At 46.4% G+C, this 21,229-nt stretch overlaps 1 protein-coding gene across 1 annotated transcript in view; it reads right to left on the bottom strand.

The window, feature by feature from the left end:
• Positions 1–1,074: 1,074 nt before the first annotated feature.
• Sv2c (synaptic vesicle glycoprotein 2C) overlaps positions 1,075–21,229 on the bottom strand; it is a 177,548-nt gene continuing 157,393 nt past the window's right edge. Inside the window, exon 13 of the mRNA XM_041663321.1 lies at positions 1,075–8,460. Coding sequence (XP_041519255.1) covers positions 8,277–8,460 — 184 coding nt within the window. The 3' untranslated portion in view covers positions 1,075–8,276. The remainder of the gene's footprint in view (positions 8,461–21,229) is intronic.

The raw sequence follows: 21,229 nt of genomic DNA, 5'->3' as shown, positions 1-21,229 counted from the left end.
CTACCACTATTTTGAACTCCTATGGGGATGAAAACCAGCATACTAAGGAGAGCTGTTGTAACAGAGGGAAAGAACCTGGGTCATCATTAATGTCAATTCACATTGAAATAACTTGACTGTTTGTAAACATTTCCTGAAGCTGGAAAGATCGTTAAGAGTGCTTGTGATCTTCCGGAGGACCCATGTTCAGTTCCCAGCACCCACACTGGCAGCATATGATGGCCTGTAACTCCAGCTGCAGGGCATCCAATGTTTTCTTTAGCTCTCCTTAGGTACTTGCATACGAATGGTATATATTCACACTGACACATACCCAATTAAAAACCCAAATTCTTAGTGGGGTGCCATGATATGAGCTGGTAGTCATGGCTACCTTGAAAACAGAGGTAGGAGGATCCCTTGGAGTGTAGCCTACCAAACTCAGCAAGACCCTAGATTAAAGAAGAACAAGGGGAAAACATGGATCTTGTGTTAAAACCAGTAAAGTCTTCTTTGGGGAACAGTAAATACGAGCTTTTGTAGTCTTTGCTTCTGCCTCTAATTTGAACATAGTCAAATATAGCTTCTCTCCCCTCATTGTTCTCAAATGAATGTTCTAACAGTCAATATCAATTAATTGGAGGTGATGTGTGCATAGAAATCTGTTAACTGTTCTTGCTTTAGGGTAAAATAACACAAGCATCTGTCTCACCACCACCACCCCCCACTCCCCCCAAGCATTTTCTTCACAGTGGCCCTAGGTAACCATTAGAAAGTATTCCTGTAAAATCAACAACACAACAGTATCCATGGAACCAGCCTACAAACGCAACTAAAACTGGCCCGCACCAGAGGAACTGGCTTTCTCTAGGTCCAAAGACATAATGTGGTTCATATTAGTTCTTTTGTTTTGCTCCTTCCCCCTCCCTAGGACAGGGTTTCTCTATGTTACCCAGGTTGTCCTCAAACTCACAATCCTCTTCCTTCAGCCTCTTGAACGCTGAGATCACAAGCTTGCCCCACCACACCCAGCAAAAGATGTGCCTTGATGGTTGTTTGTCTGGAAGGAAAGGCAGCCACACAGCAATCTTTATTTGAATATAATGGAGCAAAAAATGCTCTTTTATTCATCTGATGTACATTAAATATCTTTGTAGCTGTTACATGAACGATAGCTATCTGGCATATAAATGTATACACACTTTCACATGTGATAGATTTACGCTGTACACAAGCCATCCCACATGGAGCATGCCCTTTCACAAGGATACACACATGACTGTCTTGGGACATTTGTGAAAATACACTTGGCCCAACATTTTGGCAATCAGAAATGAGACACAGAGGAGCATACCAGAAAGATGTGTTCACGGCAGGATCAGCTGAACTCGAGAAGGGGGCTCCAGAAACCCGGAAGGGGAGTTACGGAGGATCACACATGCAACAAGGGGGACTGGACCAAACAGCGGGACAGCAGACACAGCTCCGAAAAGAGAAAAGGGAAAGACTACAAAGCCAAAACACCCATACACCCTGACCAAGGACAGGACCACTGCCAGATCTCATTGCCAAAAGCAGAGTGGCGGAGTTGTAGGCTGAGCAGGCAACCTAGGTGGAAGCGTGCCTGGAAGGACCCTGTTCTAGGGATTCCCTTTTAAGACACCGATAAAGAGCTCACAGTCCGTTCAGTGTGCTCCTGGGTCAGGCGGAGAATATACAACCACATTTGGGAATGCGCACTTAGCAGCTGATTTCCTTGAAGAAACACCAGCATGGTGTTCTTCGCATGGCTGGTCCTATTCTGAGCCAATATGGATGTGGAAGGACGCCTTTGAGAACTGGCATGAGTACTTGCTAAATGTTTCCTTCCCTTGGACTCATGGGTAATAAAAGCCCAAGGGCCTGGGTCTGTACCTTGGGAGGCCCAACCTTCCCCTCCCCTTCCCCCACCTCCCGACCTCTGTGAACCCAGGGCCCTGTGTGGGCTAGCAAAGCACACTCCTGCTGAGTTGCAGGAAGCCAGGTATTCTTCAGGGCTTCAGGTAGTGATATGATGGTAAATGGTTACCAGTGCCTGGGGTTATTGTAGGGGTAGGAGGAGTCTGACCTAAAGCATTTGTTTCTTTGCTTGCTGTAAATGTGGATGAACTTAGTATAATGTCATTGACCCTGTCATCAAGAATATACATCCAATAAAACATCGTTCCATAGTACTTCCATAATAGAGGTATAGAGGTATACTAGGCATATATTACCTCAAGGGCATGGCTAATAGAAAAATGTAGCAAAATAAGTAGAAAGTGATGAGTTTTAAATATGTATTGCTTTAAAAATATAACTGATTTAATTGTATTTAACTTTTAATGATGGCTATATTTCTTGACTGGCTTTCTTAAAATCTCTGAAGCTTAAACAACTGACTCCAAAGAACTGGGTTGAGCCTGTCCCCAGCCTTGGCTGGATTTAGACGTCACTGCCCCTTATGTCCTGGCTGGCCAGTCCTTCTCAAGAGTGCCTGGAAGCAGCGGCTTAGGGCTCTATATCCTTGCTGCATAAAAACTTACCTGAGTCTGAACCAAAGATAGAAAGATCTTGTCTCCTTTTAGTTCTGGATGCTCTTGGCTCCAGGGGGCATGCAAATATGGTAGGGCGGGCAGAAGATGGGCAACCTTTGTGGTTTAAGCACCTGACCTCCAGTACTGAGTGGGGATTTCTCACAGCATGCCATGCTCCTGGAGAGGAATGCTTCTTTTGGAAGCCAAGGGATGTCTTCTGACCCTCTGGTTCTCTGCTGATCTTATTAGGGTGTAGGACTAGGAGGACATCAGAAATCTAAACCTTTCCAGGGGGCCCATGGATCCAGCACCATTGTCACTACACTCCTTTCTAACCAGGTTCTCCATCCTCTGTGTTCCAGAAAGGTAAGGACATATCCATTCCTGAGTCCTGGTGCTTTGGGAAAGCTTACCCTCACCTTGGATGCTGCTAGGGTGAAGAGGGGAAAAGAAGACCGAAGAAGAAAGATTAATGAAAGAACGAAAGTGAACATGAGCTGCCCAGAGGACATAGAGATGAGGGGAAAGGCACCCATGGCTCTCAGAGGGCCAGTGACTACACTCTCTCTTTGCCTTGCCTACTTGAAGGCTCCAGAGCCCCCAAGATCCTCTGCAACAACCCCACACTCCATTTTAAATTGTAGCCTATAATCTCCATGGCCTGCTGTGGTCACAACCTGCTTTCTGCTGAGGCTAGAGAAGGGGAAAGTTGCTTTCGCTTTCGGATGTCCCCAAGACTGTGTGACTCTGTCAGGAATCTCTAACACCAGAAAGGAAACACCCCCTGAGAGGGTGGGAGGAGAGGCCAGAGATCAGCAGCCAGCTGACAGGACTTGCTGAGGCCCTGGAGAGAGAGAGCCCTAGCATGCCCAGAGGGGAACACACTTACTTCCTAGCTCCCTGGAATGAACTGTTGTGCAGAAACGAACAGCTCTAGAAAAGCTCTCTTCTTTATATGATAGCTTAGTGCAATTTCCCATTGAGATCCTGTGAAGAAACACATGCATGAACGTGTCTTGTGTTCCCAGGACTGCTTAGTACTCCCTCCCCCAAAGACCGGCTAAAGAAGAAGCTTTTCCTCTGTCACGCGTCACCCCGGCACTGCATAGCCCTTGTACCACCTGTTGTGGGCTATAACTTGTGTAAAACTTAGAGACCGAAGACATTGACAGAGGCCTAACACGAAATGTGAGAAGATATGGGATTGGCTTGTCATTCTCCTGGCTCTCCCTGATCTCAAAGAAATACTGCAGAGGGTTAAGTATCCGCACGCAGCACCTAGAACAATGGTAAGCCAGTACTTAGCCAATACACTCGTGAAAGGAGAGACGGGCCCATCTACCCAACTCTCTTCTCTCCCAGCTCCACCCACTTCAGTCAAAGACCCAAGCAGACCCACAGACTGCCTACCCTGAGGCTCAAACTGCTGGGACAGCTAAACCGCACCTGGGAGCCAAGAAAAGTGGAAGGAAGCCCTGGCAAAGGCGTGCCTGTGGTTGGTGAGAGGTTGTTGACAGGGGCGTGGCCAATAGTGAAAGCCACAGCACAGTACACAGAGAATCGCTAGCTTCCTGACACAGGGAAAGGACACGCAATGCATCTAAGAGCTTGACCACTTCCTTCTGTCAGATTACAGGAGACATTTTAGCTAAAGTAGACACTTTGCTCGACAGGAGAAGAACGTGAGGGAGCACACAGGCCACTTCAGGGCGCTCTGCCGTGTAGATGTGCTTTTGCTGTCTCTGCATGACTTTTTTTAGGGGGTGAGGGGTGACTGGTAACTAGTCTAAGTTTGGCACAATATGGGATTTAAAGAAACCTGATATACAGCCACTAGGCCCCAAACAATAGGTCAGTTGTCTACAATTCCAGGTGAAGGTCAAATCCAGACATTCCTGGCTTCGGGGCCTTTTGTATATGAACAAATAAGGCATCTTGATGAAGAAATAGGTAAAAGCCTGTTTGATATAAGATAGAAGCAAACTAGAGAATATCATGTTCTATTTTGGTTGGCAGAAGACATCAGAAAGTATTCTCATGGAATGCTCTGGAAACAATCCTGGAGTTTAGAATGTCTCCAGGTGCACTAATCCTATTGCACTAGAACCCTATTGATTATTGATAGAACACTGGACTCTCCCGCCATCACCACGCCTCCCACTGCCCCTCCCTCGATGCCTGAAGATATTTTTAAAAAAAATAAGTTTTTTTTTTGTGCAAACTTGAGCTCTGATTGGTGAGATTTATAAAGGAGCGTCCATCTACCAATTTATGCCAAGTCGTCGAGAAACATTGTTCCTGATGGCCTACATCCATTTAAGGTAATTTCAAGAAAACAGTGAAGTAGAAGGATGGGGCTGGAGGATACAGCCTTTGTGGGTCCACCTCCATCAGGTTGTTTTCTAACTGTAGTGTGTCTTCCGGGGTTGTGCATTTCCTGAGTGGGTGGCAATGGCAGTAAGAGGGGCACCGAAATGAGCTACATTTCAAATCCCCAGGTGTGGGCAGCACAGACAACATGAAGACTGTCCTAGCCTGTGATATGAGGTCTTCCCAAGCCAACTCCTGCTCTCCTTATAGACTTGGTTATTGTCTCATTTTCAGAAGGTCGCTAAGGTGGGCTTCCCATTGGTAGAAGACAGATAAGAAGAAGCTACTCTCATTTTCATCCCATAGAATCTTGGAGAATAAAATAGTCATCCTTTTTCTCTACAGATGGGGGAACTGAGGACCAATATGTCCAGTGACTTAATTCTTGACCTTTTGGATAAGATCATATGGATTCGCCCCAGAAAGATCTCTGCCCCTATTGATACTGTGTCTTGGGTTAGTACTCAGGAGTGAGATGGATCAGGAAGCAGGACTGAGTGTGAGCCTTGAGACCCAGTATGTAGAGTGGAGTATCTTAGAGGAGTCACTGTGCCGAGCAGCTGATTCGCTATTGATTGTTTTGCTTTCTTTCATATTGAGAGGAATCGGTGATGGTAAAACTGGGGAACACTCTGGACTGATTCTGAAGAGCAATGGGGAAAATCTTAGAAACAGAGTTCCAAAAACAGGTATAGGTGGTGCTGTTCCCTCTGATTTTTGAATAAGCTTTCAGTTTCCTTTTGCTGTATATGAAATGGGAAGGCAGATGTTTGCCATCTAACACTCATTTAACGGGGGCTTCGGTTGACTCTTATGATTCCATCGTAATCTCTAATTAAACCTAAACAAGCCGTACCACATACTTGGGAAGAAACGAGGACGTTGTCATGGACAATAAAGGTGATGCACAGTGAAAAGGCTGAGGAAAAAAAAACATGGAAGGTGGGAAAGGTGGTGACCAAGAAGGTTTGTGACCACTGATTGTCCAGGAGATTAGAAGAGATCCCTCTTGGGCCACCTGGGAAGCTTGGGGGTAGATGGACAAGAATAGTTCTTCTGAAGGAGATGATGGCAGATGGTCTTACAAAGCAAGGTTCTGCTGGGTTATCTCATGCTGACCCAACCCAGCATCCAGATAAAATTCTGCATAACTGTGTCTTGCAGTTTGGAATGTACTTGATGTAGTTAGACTATAAGACAGAGAATAGAGGCAATTTGATTATGCAGTAAGTTCACTACCACTTGAGGGTTGAAAAAGCAATGCGTTTGTATAAGTCGGTTTTTCCTTTGTGTGGGAAGAGAAGAGATTCATATTTTACTTTTGTAGCATTGCCTTTACAGGCCTCATTCATCCAAAAGATCTGCTCTAAGTCCCAAACATGCCCCTCCCCCGCCTTTTTAAAAGAAGACAAATCACGTGTAACTAGGAGGGGGAACCAAACCCACATGGACAACGAATAATGCGAAAAATACTTTCTGAGATTTTTAAAATATGCATTTGTTTCCCAGGGATGGAAAAGGAAACAGAAGTGAATTCTGTTCTGGTCCCTGCTTTGTGGGTGTCTTTCAAAGCAGCCATGCCTAATCTTAAAGGTTTTCCTTTTTCTGGCACCTTTGCAGATTTTGTTCTGATATCCTTGGTGTCCTGGCTCGGAGTATCTAAATTATCTCCAGGGAACTACTCTCTGAGACTTTCCATCTTAACTCTAGGCTGTCCCCTCCACCAAGCCAGACTTACTTGTTGGGGACAGTGGATTAATGGCTTATGTTAATCAAAGAGCTTTTCACAGAACTTGAGCTCCAGGAGGGATCAGGGAATGTTGCAAAGGAGGGGAGACAGCGGGCCTCCAGGGAGCAGGGCCATCTTTGAATGGAATGATTAGTGGGAACAAACATTTCTCTTTTCTGGAAGCTCCAGGGCCGTGGCCATGCAGGAATAGCAGGAAAGAAGCAACAATGATCACCCTCCAACAAGGCAGAGGGAGTTAAAGAGAGAAGGCCATTTAAATATGGGATGTATACTGGCTGTTGTCACAGGCCGTGCATCTACAAGAAGCCTTCAGATTTCAAAGATGGATGAAAGAATGGGCTTGGGGGAGGGGCAGTCAGTGAGAGACCAGAAGGTCATTTAGTTGACAGCTGGCCCGTGGGAACGTCCCGCTGACCTCTCCTTCCACGCTCATGAAGATTCCAGAGGTAAAACAGACAGACATCCACCAGAAGATGCTGTCCAGCCTGCCGGAGGGTTGCTTGGGAGAGAAGGGGGGCAACCCAGAGACAAGGCTGGGCTCAGACAAGGCTGGGTGCCCATAGCTGGGGAAAGCTGGAGGGACAGGACCTGCTGTGGAGATGGGGGGATTAAACAGTGACAGTGGACAGCTAACCAAGGGAGAGAGGATGGTTTTGACCCTCAAGAAACAGCACTGAGAGAAACACCCTTTGGCATTTCCAAATGGCTTTGGTTGTGAATTTCTTGCCAGTTTCTAATTTCTACTGTCAATCACTGGACCAGAGACGAGAAAAGTGTTAACAGAATTCAAGAGGCAGATGTGACATTTTAAGAAGAGGCTTTCTTTCCCTGCATCTGCTTTCTGGCCAATTCTGGGGCAGCTTGGGAAGGAATGCAAAGAGGGTGGAGGATCTCTGATCTTCAAACACTGCGATCCACCTGCCAAGTCACAGATACTGTGGGGGCTGCAGCCCTCGCATGTATCAGGGCTCTTCCATCTAAAATCTGGTTTCTGCAGCTCAAGCAGGCTTTTGTTGCCATCTGGGGTCAGACTTTAAATTTTTGTTGTTAGAAGAGTCACCTTGACTGTTCTGCCTGAAAGAGCCCCACTCAGGCATGCTTGGGGTCACACAATGTTTTTGAAACACCCTGCTGTAACAGCTAGAGTGTCTGGGTGTCCTTTTTTTCTAAGTAAACAGGAAACATCATTCTGTATGGAAAAGAAAAAGAAAAAAGAAATCCCTTTCCTCAGCACAAACTCAATTATGCCAGCTTGAACTTCCTGTTAGTGACACGTCAGGGGCAGGGTCTATTTCTTAGGCCAGAACAGGCTTTTTAGCTTCTCAGTGTCAGTGATCAGAATCCCCAGGAAGGCCTGACTGACTGGGACATTTTAGGAACACTTCCACGGGACACGGGGAGGCAGGAGTATCACAGTTAGGAAAAGATAACAATGCCTGGAAAAAACAAAACAGTGCAAAGTCACATTGGAGGGGCAAGACAACACACACACAGCTACTCTTTACGTCACAGCAAAAGTTTGTGTTCTGCTACTCGGCCGCCTTTCTACACACAAAAACCCCTGCAGCCTTGAGTCAGGCAGGAGGACTGACCCATGGTGGGAAGAGATGGCTTTTGTTCCTTTACATCAGAACCTGGGTTCGTGTGTCGGGTAGGCGCAACCCCACGAGTCCGCCACACACAAGCACGGTGGAAGCCAGCAGGATGGGGATTGCTTTGGTAATGCTGACCAAGGAGCCGAATATTAGGTTTCCCAGGACTGCCGCAGCTTTACAGAGCGCATTCAAGAAGCCAAAGCCCGTCGCTCTGCAAGAGAAAGAAACACGGACGAGGTTTAGAAAATGACACGCTGGAGTCCGGTGTTAGACCCTCATGTCCCATGCAGTCATTTTCAGCGGTCTTTTGAGTAGATTGTGTTGCATGTTAGTGGTGCAGATAATTAAATGCTTGTTAGCCAATGTGGAGGCAGAAAAGCCAGTTGTAGGGGGCGTGTCCAGTTTCCTGTGGACCTTCTTCCTACTCTACGGACTCTTATTCTGGAAAGGAATTAAAAAGGTCGGTCTTGGCCCAGTGAGAGTTGGAAGGAAGGTTCTACTAAGTAAAAGTCAACGTCACTCTATATACATCCTCTCAGAATAGAAGCTGGCTCGCCCAGTTTTGGACACCTCCTGTGTCCAGGACAAAGGTCCCAGGGAGTAAGACTGGGTGATCTAGTAAGTTCTCAACTCACTCCCCCCCCTCCCTCCAGAGTTTCTCAGTGTAGCATTTGGAGCCTGTTCTGGAACTCTGCTCTGTAGACCAGGCTGGCCTTGAACTCACAGAGATCCGTCTGCCTCTACCCCCTTCAAGGGCTGGGATTAAAGGCATGTGCCACCATAGCCTGACAAGTTCTCATCTCTTTACGAAAGTGATTTGCTATTTTGTTTTATTAAGTGTCCATAATTTCAGTGATACAGGTTATCACTAAATTCTTATTTAGAAGAATTTTCAAATTTTGTCCCGTAATGAAATACAATGATATGGCAATGGGTTTCTTCAGACTTATTTTTTCCCCCAATTTCGTCCTATTAGTTTTCTAAATGAATATTCTAGATTTTATTTTTTATACTCATTTATCTTTCACTCATTCATGTAGTGTGTATGTTCATGTGTGCTAAGATGAGCAGGGCAGGTTTACCATGACGTCCATGGCCATCAGAGACCTGTGGGAATCAGTTAGTGTTGAACCTGTAATCCTCCTGTCTGAGCCTCCTGAGAATTGGGATTCTAAGTATTTGCTGCCAGGTCAGTATAATGAGCTAGATTTTTTAAACAATTAAGTCAACTGAATTTTCAGGAATGATGGAGGTGTGTTCTCCTCTCTGAGGTACCAAGAAGGAGAAGTGCCAGACTTTCATCCCTAATGCTGTTGGTAGCAGGAAGAACGCAAAGACAGTCTAAGCATCCCTAATGTGGCGTGGCTGGGACCCTAACTGTTTCAGATGAGAGTCTGGAATATGTGTGTAGACATTCCTAGTTGAACACCTTTCATCCAGAAGTTTGAAATCCCAAGTGCCTTCCAATCTGAAAACTACGAGCACACTGGCTTTCCCAAGGTCGTGTCCATGGTAAGCTAATGTGGGGGGTGGGCAGAGAAAGAAAGGCAGATGTAGGAACTTTCTGGCCAGCCTAGCCAAAATGGTGAGCTTCTGGTTCAATAATAGACCCTGCGTCCAAAAGTCAAAAATAAAAAAGGAAAGAAAGAAAGCAGGGGAGTATGAAGAAAGATGACACCCAATGTCCTCCGCCTGTCTATGTACTTGAACATAACACACGCACATCCTCTCTCTCTCTCTCTCTCTCTCTCTCTCTCCTCTCTCTCTCTCTCTCTCTCTCTCTCTCTCTCTCACACACACACACACACACACACACACACTCACTCACACACACACTCATTCATATTTTCATCAGAATTCTCTGTGGAGACAGATCTGAGGAAATGCTACAGAGATTGCTGTGGGCCTAAAGATCTTGTCTGGTTTTTGTTAGCATTTAAGACACTCAGGCACATAAGGTTTTCCCCCTTCTCTCTTCTCATTCTGTCCCTTTCCACCCCCCACCTTTTCTCAATTCTCTCTCCCCTTTCTCCCTCTGGGAATTGAACCCAGTGCCTCAGACCCACTAAGCCAGTCCTATCAATCACCTAGCTCCACCCTCACTCCTGACATGTATACTCTTTGGAATACAAAAATCTTCATCTGTTTAGTATTCATGTATTGGGTGGTTTTCTGTGTCCTAGGCAGGAAACTTGAATTCTGCTGGTGATTTTGTCTCCTGCTGACATTGAGAGCATGTGAATTTCCCTCTGACATTCTACCGGTTCCTTGTGTTTTGGCCTCTCACTGAGTGTTGGCAGTTATTAGAAGCAGACTAAACATACAGCAATTTTAGGATTCTTTTCCTTTTAACCCACAGAGGAAGCTGAGCCTTATGTGCTGCAGAATAAAGTGGTTGGTATTGACCGTGTGCCTGTGACCGATTTGTCAGTCTGTAGGTGTGGGGCTTCCTTTGACAACCACTCACCATAGCACATACAGTCGTGAGATTTTCTTCACTGTGTGTTTTCAGAACCTGAAAAGTGGATTGTGGCTCCTGCTCCTCCACTGAAAAGGAACCCATATCCCTAATCCCTTCACCCCTGAGCTCAGGAGCCCAGACTGGGTGCTAAGGTACTTTACCAATGAGTTTGCTGGCTCACACACATCTAAAAAGGAGCAGCAAGCAACAAAAACACGTCCACAATAAGTAGAGAGGACTCTTGAATGCTCAATGCCCCCCTGACCTAAAGTACAGGTGTAGAGAGAACAAGGGTTTCCTGTCTTTTCTCACCCAGCCATCACCCAAAGGGAAGAGGGATATGGTGTGCTGCCTCTCTGCTAACTCCACCTCTGCATGCCTCTCCTGTTCTCAGTCATTGTTTAGACACATCTTTAACACACCAGTCCTTATCCTATACAAACACGGTCCCTTCAGAAGCCAGGTCCCCATTCTATCCAGGTGTCTTGATGGACTAGCATTAACTAACATCATCTTTAGTGGAGGTTCACCATCAACACCCGACTCACTCTGGGTGTTGGTTCTCCTATAGGGATTGACAAACAGATGATGACCTTTGCCACACAATATGGCGGCACTCAGAAGACTGGTTCTATTGCCCTAAAAATCTGAGTGCCACCTGTTCATCCTGCTCCCTCCCAAGCCCCCCAAGCCCCGGCTCGCCTTGGTCCTTGTTTGACAAACTGTCATGAACTGTCACATTCATCTTCTGGTGTTCAGATAAAGTACATCCTGCCGGGGGAAACAGCAAGAATGTGTGTGTCGCTGATAAGAAAAAGGAAAACATCCCCCTGCCATGATGAAGTCTTGGACACCAAAGCTTCAGAATGACCCATGTAGGATTTACATCTAGAGGAACCTTATATCACCAAGACACGACCCTCTGCTGTGACCCAAAACAGGGTATAAAATGCAGAGGGCTGTCCCTTCACATCACTGTAACTGGAGTTGGGAACCGGATGACTTCCGGAGATGTCTGGGTAGCAGGGATGATTTTGGCACTGGGAGCATCTGGTCCCCAAGGGTTCTAGTGGAGATGATCAAATCCTTATTTCCTAACAATCTCCCTCTTCGTTCCCCTAGCCGAGGCAATGCTTCAGGAGAAAATTCAGTGTCAGCATTCAAGAAATCATGCCTGCCCTTCTCTGAGAGCATAAATTATTCCTTCAGCTATCTGCAGCTGGAGAGTAGAATGCTTGATGCATCCGAGGCCCAGCTGTGTTAGGAAAACCGTCCCCAAAGCAAGTCTTCCTAGGGGCTCTCTGCTTTCTCTGCAGTGCAGCTTCCACTCATTTCATCTCTGCTTCTCCCTAAAGCATGGGCATTGCTTCTGCCTGTCATCTCACGCTTACGACGTCCCTTGAGGGCGAAGGACTTGAAGCTCAAGGAGCTCCGCTTGACTTCTTAGCAGCAGATTGGCCCTGGATTCTTTCTCAAACCAAGATGTTTTTCTGCCTCTTCTGACCCAGCAAGCATCAAAAGCGGAGAGAGAACTCTCTCTTTCTCTAAGCCCTGCCCTCTGCATTTCTCTCCTGCCAGACTTTGTTCCCTTTTACTGCTTACACACATCTTTAACACATAAATCCTTTCCCTACGCTAACCACATTCCCCATTCTATCCAGGTGCTCTCCCCCAAGGAGAAACGTGGCTGCTTCTTTGGAGGATTTCACCATCGAGTGGGTTCTAGTTTATCTACATTGCTTTATGATTCATTTAGCTAAATTTTATTGTATTATTTTATAATGTATGGACACTTGGATACAACAAGGAAGCCAGGAGAGTGTGTCTAAACCTTTGGAACCAGAGTTAAGGCCATTGTAAACTATGTGTTGGGCCCTAGGAATCAAAGCCGGGTTCTCTGGAAGAGCAGCTGGTGCTCTTACTGCTGAACCATCTCTTCAGCCCCATTCTGTGTCTTAATGGAGATTGTGAAGAGATTGTGGCTCCATTGTGGATGGAGGGGGACTAGCACTGTGCTAACAGTCAGCTCCTTTCTTCATACTTTGGTGCAGAGGGCTGCTTATGTTTCAGATGAAAGGAAGACAGTGAAGAACTGCAGGACTTCGGGCCACGTCTAGCATGCTTCAGGTTCCAGGGTTAGCCCTGGTTTTAACATGCTAAACGCCCGCCCCACCTACTGATGAAATTATCAGGGAAAAAGTAATTGATGCACTCTGCCAAGGTCTGGAATAGTGGAGTGCAGGCTCTGTTCACAGATGTCACCGGCTAAAAGGGAAAGGGAAGCCTTCTAGGCTGAGCTTTTTCCTGCCAGTCCAGGGAAATGATCCATAGACGTTATAAAAAGAATATTCAAGACTCAGCATGGGGCATCTGGGAAAGTACAGGCTGTGCTTAAATCAAGGCTACATTTCGATGTAAACATTCATCTGGAAACACATGAGGATTTCATTTGTCTCAGAAACAATACTGTGAACAAGGGCTAGTTTCCCAGGTCAATGCCAGAGCTATTTTGACACTGAACCTGCTCGATTTCACAAACTATAATGCTAACTGGCCTAAACACCCTGGAGTGTTTGTTAAGCAATTTATCTTAGGTGCACGCACACACACACACACACACACCTATGTACATATTCTCCTATGCATTTATATATAATAAATTTAATTATCACTCATAAAGTACTTCTTTATTTCATTTATCTATGCACAAGGCTAGTCTTGAACTCTCCATCTTCCTGCTCCCGTCTTTGAGTGCCGAGATCACAGGTGTGCACCATCATGCCAGGTATCAAGCAACTGAGCATCTCTTACATGCCAAGCACTGTCCTATGTGGCTCTGAGCACAGAACTGAAGGCTCCCTTTTCGCTGAAGCCGGTGAAGATAGATGGTGATAACACACACACCATGTACAAACTTTAAAAAATGCCATTGGCATAAGGGCCCAGGCAGACAGTGAGGAATGTCTGACTCGGGGTGGGTGCAAACAGGGGAGATGTCCTGGAAGGGATGCATGAGAACAAGGCCAGCCTCGCTGGGACAGGTGGAGGTCTTCCGGTGAAGGAGGACATGAGGACAGGGGACTCTCTTTCTCACACCCCTCATTTGCTTTATCTCATGGTACCTATTCAGTCCACCTTACCACACCTCCAAAAACTTCTTTAATGCCAAGTGGGCTATCTCTCTCCAGCCCTAAGCTCATGTTTTCTGCCTTTGTACACAGTTGTTGCCAACCTAGGGTTAGGATGGCTGACTGACTGATGTAAGGTATGTGGTCAGGTATGGACTCTCCACTCCCTGATACCATTTAAACTTGAGCACACTTTGGAGCTTTTCAAACAGCCATGCCACCATGATGTGGTGGCACATGCCTATAAGCCCAGCACAAGGGAAGCAGAGGCAGAGGAACTGCAAGATTAGGGCAGCCTGGGCTACACAACAAATGCAGGACCAGCCTGAGCTACATAAGTGATTTCCTATTTCAAAGCAGAAACATAAAACAAAACACAACCACAACGACAAAGGCTACACTCGCAGGGGTTCTGATTTTATTGCTCCCTTGGGGTTTAGGCACTGGTACTTTTCAGAAATTCTATGACCACAAGGTGTGTCCAGGACTGAGAACACTGTTACTTTCCCAGGGATGTTTACATTTGAAAACTGACTTAGATGTACTATTAAACAATAAAGGAAACTAACTATGAAAGAAAACATGCATCGTTCCTCCCCTTTGCCAGCAAATCATTTTTTCTCTCCGAATCCCCTTTGCCCTGTTTCTAGCCATACAAATTATCACAGACAAAGCTTTTATACAATTGATCTTTCTTTTTAAAAGTCACCGGTATGAGGCTTTGTCTCATGTTGTTTGTGTTTGAATGTAGCACGTAACCATCATTTCCCTCTCTGTGCCTTTGGCTAGGGAGGCTTTCAAATGTGAGGTAACTCCGATGATTCTGCAGCTGACACTCTCAGATACACAGCAGACTTTGTGTTCTCTAGGGAGCATCAGGCAGTATAGAGCTGCCAGGAAAAGCGCTGAGGATGCTGCTTAGTGAGGACTGGGAGCTCGTGTCTATGAGAGGGGAGAGATGGGTGAGAACTGAGAGGAAAGAGCTCCTCCTGGTTAGGGTAGCCTGTGCTACAGTGTATTGTGATCACCCCCACCAGAGCCTGCCAACCTTCCCACTCTGTTTTGTTTGTTGTTTTGTTTCGTTTTGTTTGAGACAGGGTCTCTCTCTGTAGCCCAGGCTATCTTGTAGCAAACCTGCCACAGCTTCAGAGTTTGAGGACTCCAAGTCACAAGCCATTGCACCGGCTCCTGTTGCCATTCAGCCTGCTTTCCACATATCATAACTAGCTTATTCTACCATGCGCGGCCAGTTTCTCCCTAACTCAGTGTCTGCTCTCTCCTAGCTCCTCAGGGTTGCTTTCCCGAGGCTTCTGCCTACACACTGCTCTCTCACACTTGCCTGCTGCAACCCTGGGCATTTCACGATACAGAGTTAGCTCGGCTAGGCCAGCTGCATCTGGCAGGGGCTGCACAGTCCTTGCAGCTGCCCACTGTGAACCCTTCTCAAGGGCACGAGGACACCTGTGATACTTGGAGAATGAGCAATTTCCTGAATGCTTCCAAGTATGTTAGAAGTAGATTTTTGAAGCATTCAAATGGGCAATTTTGGACATTTCAATGGGTATTAGTTGGACGATGTTTGTGTATTGATGTCTTGTTTCTCGCAGAGAAAATCATCAGTCTGTATTCTCAAGTCAGGAGGCTAGGTTCAGTTGCTTCTTCTTTGTTTCTGTATGGTGGGGATTAAACTCTCGTACATGTGAGTCAGGACTCTATTGCTGAACTACATACTTGTCCTTCCTCTGCTTTCTGATATTTTATGGAGAATATGTGTCTTACTGAGACAGGTAGCATCTTCCTCAATTAGGCTACCTGTCAGCCTGAATCCCCCTCAACCTGTTTTCCTCACTCCCTCAGGTGGAAGAGAAAGTTCCCCATAAGCTGTGGGCTGAGCAGACTCCCTAGGCTCAAGGTGGCTGTCCATCTCCTTCCAAAGTCCCTCCCCACTCAAGAGGCTTTCTGTTGCTTGCACCTGCCGAAATAAAATATTACCATGAAACCTAGGAAATAATGAGAGCCTTTGTGTCTTATCACTGCATCCGATAAACCTGGCTAGGAAGTGTGGGCCTGGGCCAGGGGGAGGAAGAACAGAATGACCAAGAATGCTGGGTAGCAAATGGAGGTTCATCCGAGGTCAAGAGCCATTCACGCTGCTGTGCAACCTAGCAACCCACGGATTTCTGGTTTGTTTTGTTTTGCTTTGCATTTGAGGGTTTTGTTGTTGTTGCTGCTGCTATTGTTCTGATCACTAAATCATCCAGACTGACCTTGAACTCACTCTGTAGCCTCAGCAGTTCTCAGCTTTCAACCTCCGATTTCAGTCTTCCAAGTCCTCGGACTACAGGCATGTGCCACCAACCCTGCTGGCTCCAGGAAAGCTTCCCGCACACAGACCCCAGACCTGTGCCTTTGAGACCTGTCCCCCCTGAGAGGGCAGGGACCTACGCCTGTCACCTGTCCTGAAATGGCACTCCTGAATATGACATCTGCGGTCGAGACTAAGGTACCCTGGACAAGTTACTTTCATGTCTGGGTCTCGTTCTCCTCTGAGGATGAGATAGGAAGACTTACTCTTGCAGAACACTGGGTAAAGTTAACGTGTGAAATACTCAGCCCAGCACCTCATTTGCTGTCCAGGTCACAGATAAGGAAAACAAGGCCCTGTAAGGCAACGAGACCTGTCCCCATTGTTCAACTGATTTCTAACAAAACCTGCACCTGGGTTCTGAATATCTTTCTTTCCTCCACATGTAGTGGTAGTTTGAAAGAAAATGGCTTTAAAGGGAGTGGCACTATTCAGAGGCGTGGTCTTGTTGGAGGAAGTGTGTCATTGTGGAGGCAAGCTTTGCGGTTTCATGTATGCTCAAGATACTGCCCAGTGACTCAGACCACTTCCTGTTGCCTGCATGATGTAGGACTCTCAGCTACCTCTCCAGCACCATGTCTGACTGCACGCTGCCTTATTTTCCATCATGAAGGCAATGGACCTAAACCTCCGAACTCTGAGAGAGCCTTCCCAATGGAATGATTTCCTTTATAAGAGTTGCTGGGGTCATAATATCTCTTCACAGCAACAGAAATCCTAAGACAGAAGTTGGTACCAGGACTGGGGTACTGCTATGATGGAGCCTACCTTACTTTTGTTTGAAGGTATGTGAACCTTGGGACCATGGAACAGAAGAGCAGTTGAATGCTTTAAGTACAGCGTAACAGGCCATCCTTGAAGGAACATGGAGTATCAATGATGCGGAGTGTGATTTGAACTGTGGGGGTCTGGCTCAAGAGGCTTCAGAGGAGAAGAATGTTAATATGTGGCCTGGAGATCATTCTTGTGATACTTCAGTGAAGAATGTGGCTGCCTTTTGTCTCTGTCTGAAGAGTTTGCCTCAGGCGAAAGTGAAGTGTTTTGGATTAATTTTATTGGCAAAGGAAATCTCAAAACAGCCTAGTAAGACTCCGTTGTGTGGTTATTAGTGTTAATTCTAATTAAGATATATAATGAAAAGGAGCAAGAAAATGTAAAATTTGAGGAGCACCAGAAAGTGGAAGGAAGCTAAGTCCTGTGTTCAAGGAGATAAACAGATTAAGAAATGGAATAAGGGGCTGGAGAGATGGCTCAGAGGTTAAGAGCATTGGTTGCTTTCCAGAAGTCCTGAGTTCAGTTTCTAGCAAATACTTGGTGAGTGAAGGCATTCATGCAGGCAGAACACTGTATACGGAATAAATAAATAAATAAATGTATGTTAGAAAAGAAAAGAAAAGAAATGGAATAAAGGGAGTGGTGACCTCAGGGCAAGATCCTACCCAGCTAAATTTCCAACTTGTGAAAAGGAATTAAAGAAAATCTCAGAGCCACGCGTGGTGGTGTATGCCTCTAATCCCAGCACTCGGAAGGCACAGACTGGCAGATCTCTGAGTTTGAGGTCACCCTGGTCTACAGAGCAAGTCCCCAAAGAGGCAAGCTTAGGCAATGAAGGAAATCTTCAAAAACAGAAAGCTGGTGAAGAAAGATCTCTGCGTTCAAGGCCAGCCCGGCCCACAGAGCAAGTTTCAGGACAGCCAAGCTCAAGCAGTGAAGAAAACTATTGAAAACACAAAGCGGGTGAAGGTAACTGGGCAAGGGAGGCACGCTCCAGCTTCAGCAAGCACGAGAACTTGGCACCTTCGACCCTGTGGTTTGGACTTGGGAGTAAAAGAAGAAAGGGGCTATGGAATTTGCCCCTGTGATTAAGGAAGGCTGCTGAGGCCAGGCATGTGTCAACAGTGTCCCTGAATGGAGGCCTAGAGAGGCCATGCTCCCCACCATAAGGATAATGGCTAAACCTCTGACCTGTAAGCAAACCTTCCCAGTTAGATGTTTTCCTTTATAAGAGTGGCCATGGTCACGGTGTCGCTCCACAGCAACAGAAACCCTAACTAAGACACGACCGGTGCAGTGGCGGGATCAGGAACAGGTCCCCAGCAGGCAATGCTGTGTGAGGGAGGAAACTGCCAACCACAGGTGCAGAGATCAAGGACAGTGGCATCAGTGGAACAGGGACACTGAGGGGTCAGTGAAGAAAGCCCAAAAGACTGGTTTAAGTGACTTACTTCAGAAGTGAGGAAGCTTGGCCTCAGGCATGGGGGAACACTATAGTCCATTCCCAGGTAAATTTTACAAAGCTTATTTCCTTCTCTTTTTGTATAAGTTTTTTGTTTGTTTGTTTTCTGAGACAGAGTCTATGTAACCTAGGCTGGCCATGAACTTGTACTCCTCCCCCACTTTGACTTCTAAGCTCTGGTATATGGACCGCCAGGATCAACTTAAGATGTGTATCTCATTCAGTCAGCAAATGAGGAAGACAAAGTCCTGTTCTCAAGAAACCAATTCTTTCATTGGTGTCAGTAAACAGTAAACTAATGTCCCATTGTCATGTACTCAATGGTGTGGTTCACTGAGGAACAGCACAGCATTTAAAGGCAGTTAAGGCAGTTCATCAGAAGTCAGCGGGCAGGCAAGGCTTGCAGTAGGTGCATCATTCTAGAAGCTGGCATGGGGAGGATGGGTTTTCATTGGTGATATGAGCAGGGCTTAAGACATGCAGCTGATTGGAAAGAATGCTCAGCCCTCAGCACAAAGGGCAGTCAGGCATCTCCTGAGTCCAGCAGACTCAAACAAGTGACGTGGTACTCTTGGTGTGACTCCAGGTCCTAGAACAGACATGCTCGATGAGCTTACAAGGCGGTGGTTGTGCTGTTACTACATCATGGTGTCTGTGGCTCTTTCTTTTCTTTTTTTTTTTTTTAAAAATATTTATTTATTTGTTATGTATACAACATTCTGTCTGTATGCCTGCAGGCCAGAAGAGGGCACCAGACCCCATTACAGATGGTTGTGAGCCACCATGTGGTTGCTGGGAATTGAACTCAGGACCTTTGAAAGAGCAGGCAATGCTCTTAACCTCTGAGCCATTTCTCCAGCCCCAAATGTAATCTCGTGTTGCCGAAACCCGGGATCGATCTGTGGCTCTTTTCATGCCAGGACTTGTTCAGTACCCGGAGCAGAGAGAGGTGACTCCCCAGAGCTCACGAACCGGCTCAATGGCTGCTTCCCTCATTTGCTTCTCATCCATCCTGTTTCCACTCAGCAGGATCTGCTGGCACTATGCTGTAGTAGTAAGACTGTGGTAAAGGCAGTGTGTGCTCCCATCCCCTCATGCTCCCCTTTCTGACACGGGTTTTGCTGCATAGCTCAGGTTGGCCTGGAATTTGCATGCAGCCCATGACCTAAAATTTGCAGTCCCAATCCTCTTGCCTCAGTTTCCCTAATGCTGGGATTATAGACACAAGCCACCATGCTCAGCTCTCCTGTGCTACGTTTAACTGCCAGAGACGAAAAGAACCTGACTTGTCTGATCAATGACAAAATGTAAATGTACAGAAAAATGCAAACAGATATATTGAGACAATAAGGCATGCAGAGAAAAGTCAACCAGGAATACGTAAGTTGGTTAAGTAGTTCAAAGAGTTCTTCACATCAAATCTAATAAATAAATAAATAAGTAAATAAGTAAATAAATAAATAAGAGGCCATTGACAGAGAGAATGCTGCAGTAGAAAGACCCACTGAGGCACAGGCTGCCTGAATGGGCTCCCTACAGGCACCCATGGTCAGTAAGGATCAGGGTTACCTGTTGGCTGTGGGAATGAAATGAAAACGCCTGTCTGAACTGGAACAGTCCTGAGGGGAGGGAGTCAGGGGTTTAACTCTGGCTGGTGGTTTGCATTAGCCCACTGAGATCGACAAAAATCCCACAGACCTGGGTGACTGACAGCAGCGACCATCAGTACCAGCAGAGGTTAACATATGTAAGCTGCCAGGGTTTTTCTTTCAAGCCTTTTCCGGGGTCATAGCTGAACTATGCACACGTGAGAGCGCAGGAAAGAGGAGGCTGGGGACGGATCTGTACTCTGAAGACAGGCCTGCTCAGGGACTGTGTGAGGCCGGATGACGTCATCTCCCAGGTGTGGTTCCTGACCTGAGCTCCAGGGAGGGAAAAGCTGAAGAACTAGGAAGTGTGAGCAGAAGAACTCTGCCATGGCTGGCCACACGGTGGCAGCAGAAAGCCACTGACCAGATGAAAGACATGCTGACCCAAAAAAAAAAAAAAAAAAAAAAAAAGTGCCGGAGCACACAAGGCCACATGGCTACACTTAGGACTTGAGAGAAGTTCACAGTTTTGACAAGAAGAGGGATTAAGAAGAGAAGGTGAGGATGGGGACATTCAAATGTGGATATGTCCAGTTCAGCCCTTCTCTAGCTGATGCCTTCTCCTCATGCTCTCGGGCCTTGTCACCTGTGCCATGAAAGCTCTCTTCCAAGTACCTACTCAAATGTCACCTTACGGGATCTACATCTCCTTGGAGCCTGCTATTGCAGCTACAGCCTTCCTCCATCCCATTGTCCTCCTTCCCCTGGGTAGTTTTGTTTTTCTCTACAGCACTCAGCACCAGCTGATATTCTATGTCTACTTACCTAGTAGTTTATTGATTGCTTTTTCCCAACCAGAGTGTAGGCTCCATCAAGCCTAGGCTTGCTGTCTGACCACTACTGGAGCCCGGTGACTGAAACCACTCTGGCCCATGATATGCATCCCCTAAGTGTCTGTTGGATCAATTTGTCAGTGGCTCTATCCCCAGTTGAGGTATCTTTTTGCTTCCCACGTACGTATTCAAATGCCCAATGGACAGCTCCATGAAGCCACGGCAATTCAACCTCCTCTAATGGAACTCATTATCTCCCTGACTCCAGTCGGAATGCTCTGCTCCTCCAGAGTGTCCCTGCTTCAACACAGTACAACCTCCGGTCAGCTGTGCAAGCAGAAACAGGAGCCTCCCTTTGACAACTTCTT

Source organism: Microtus oregoni, unplaced genomic scaffold (assembly GCF_018167655.1).
Source record: "Microtus oregoni isolate MIOR12 unplaced genomic scaffold, Mior012 000014F_ref0000157, whole genome shotgun sequence".
Classification (NCBI taxonomy): Eukaryota; Metazoa; Chordata; class Mammalia; order Rodentia; family Cricetidae; genus Microtus; species Microtus oregoni.
This window is presented reverse-complemented; position numbering and strand designations above follow the sequence as displayed.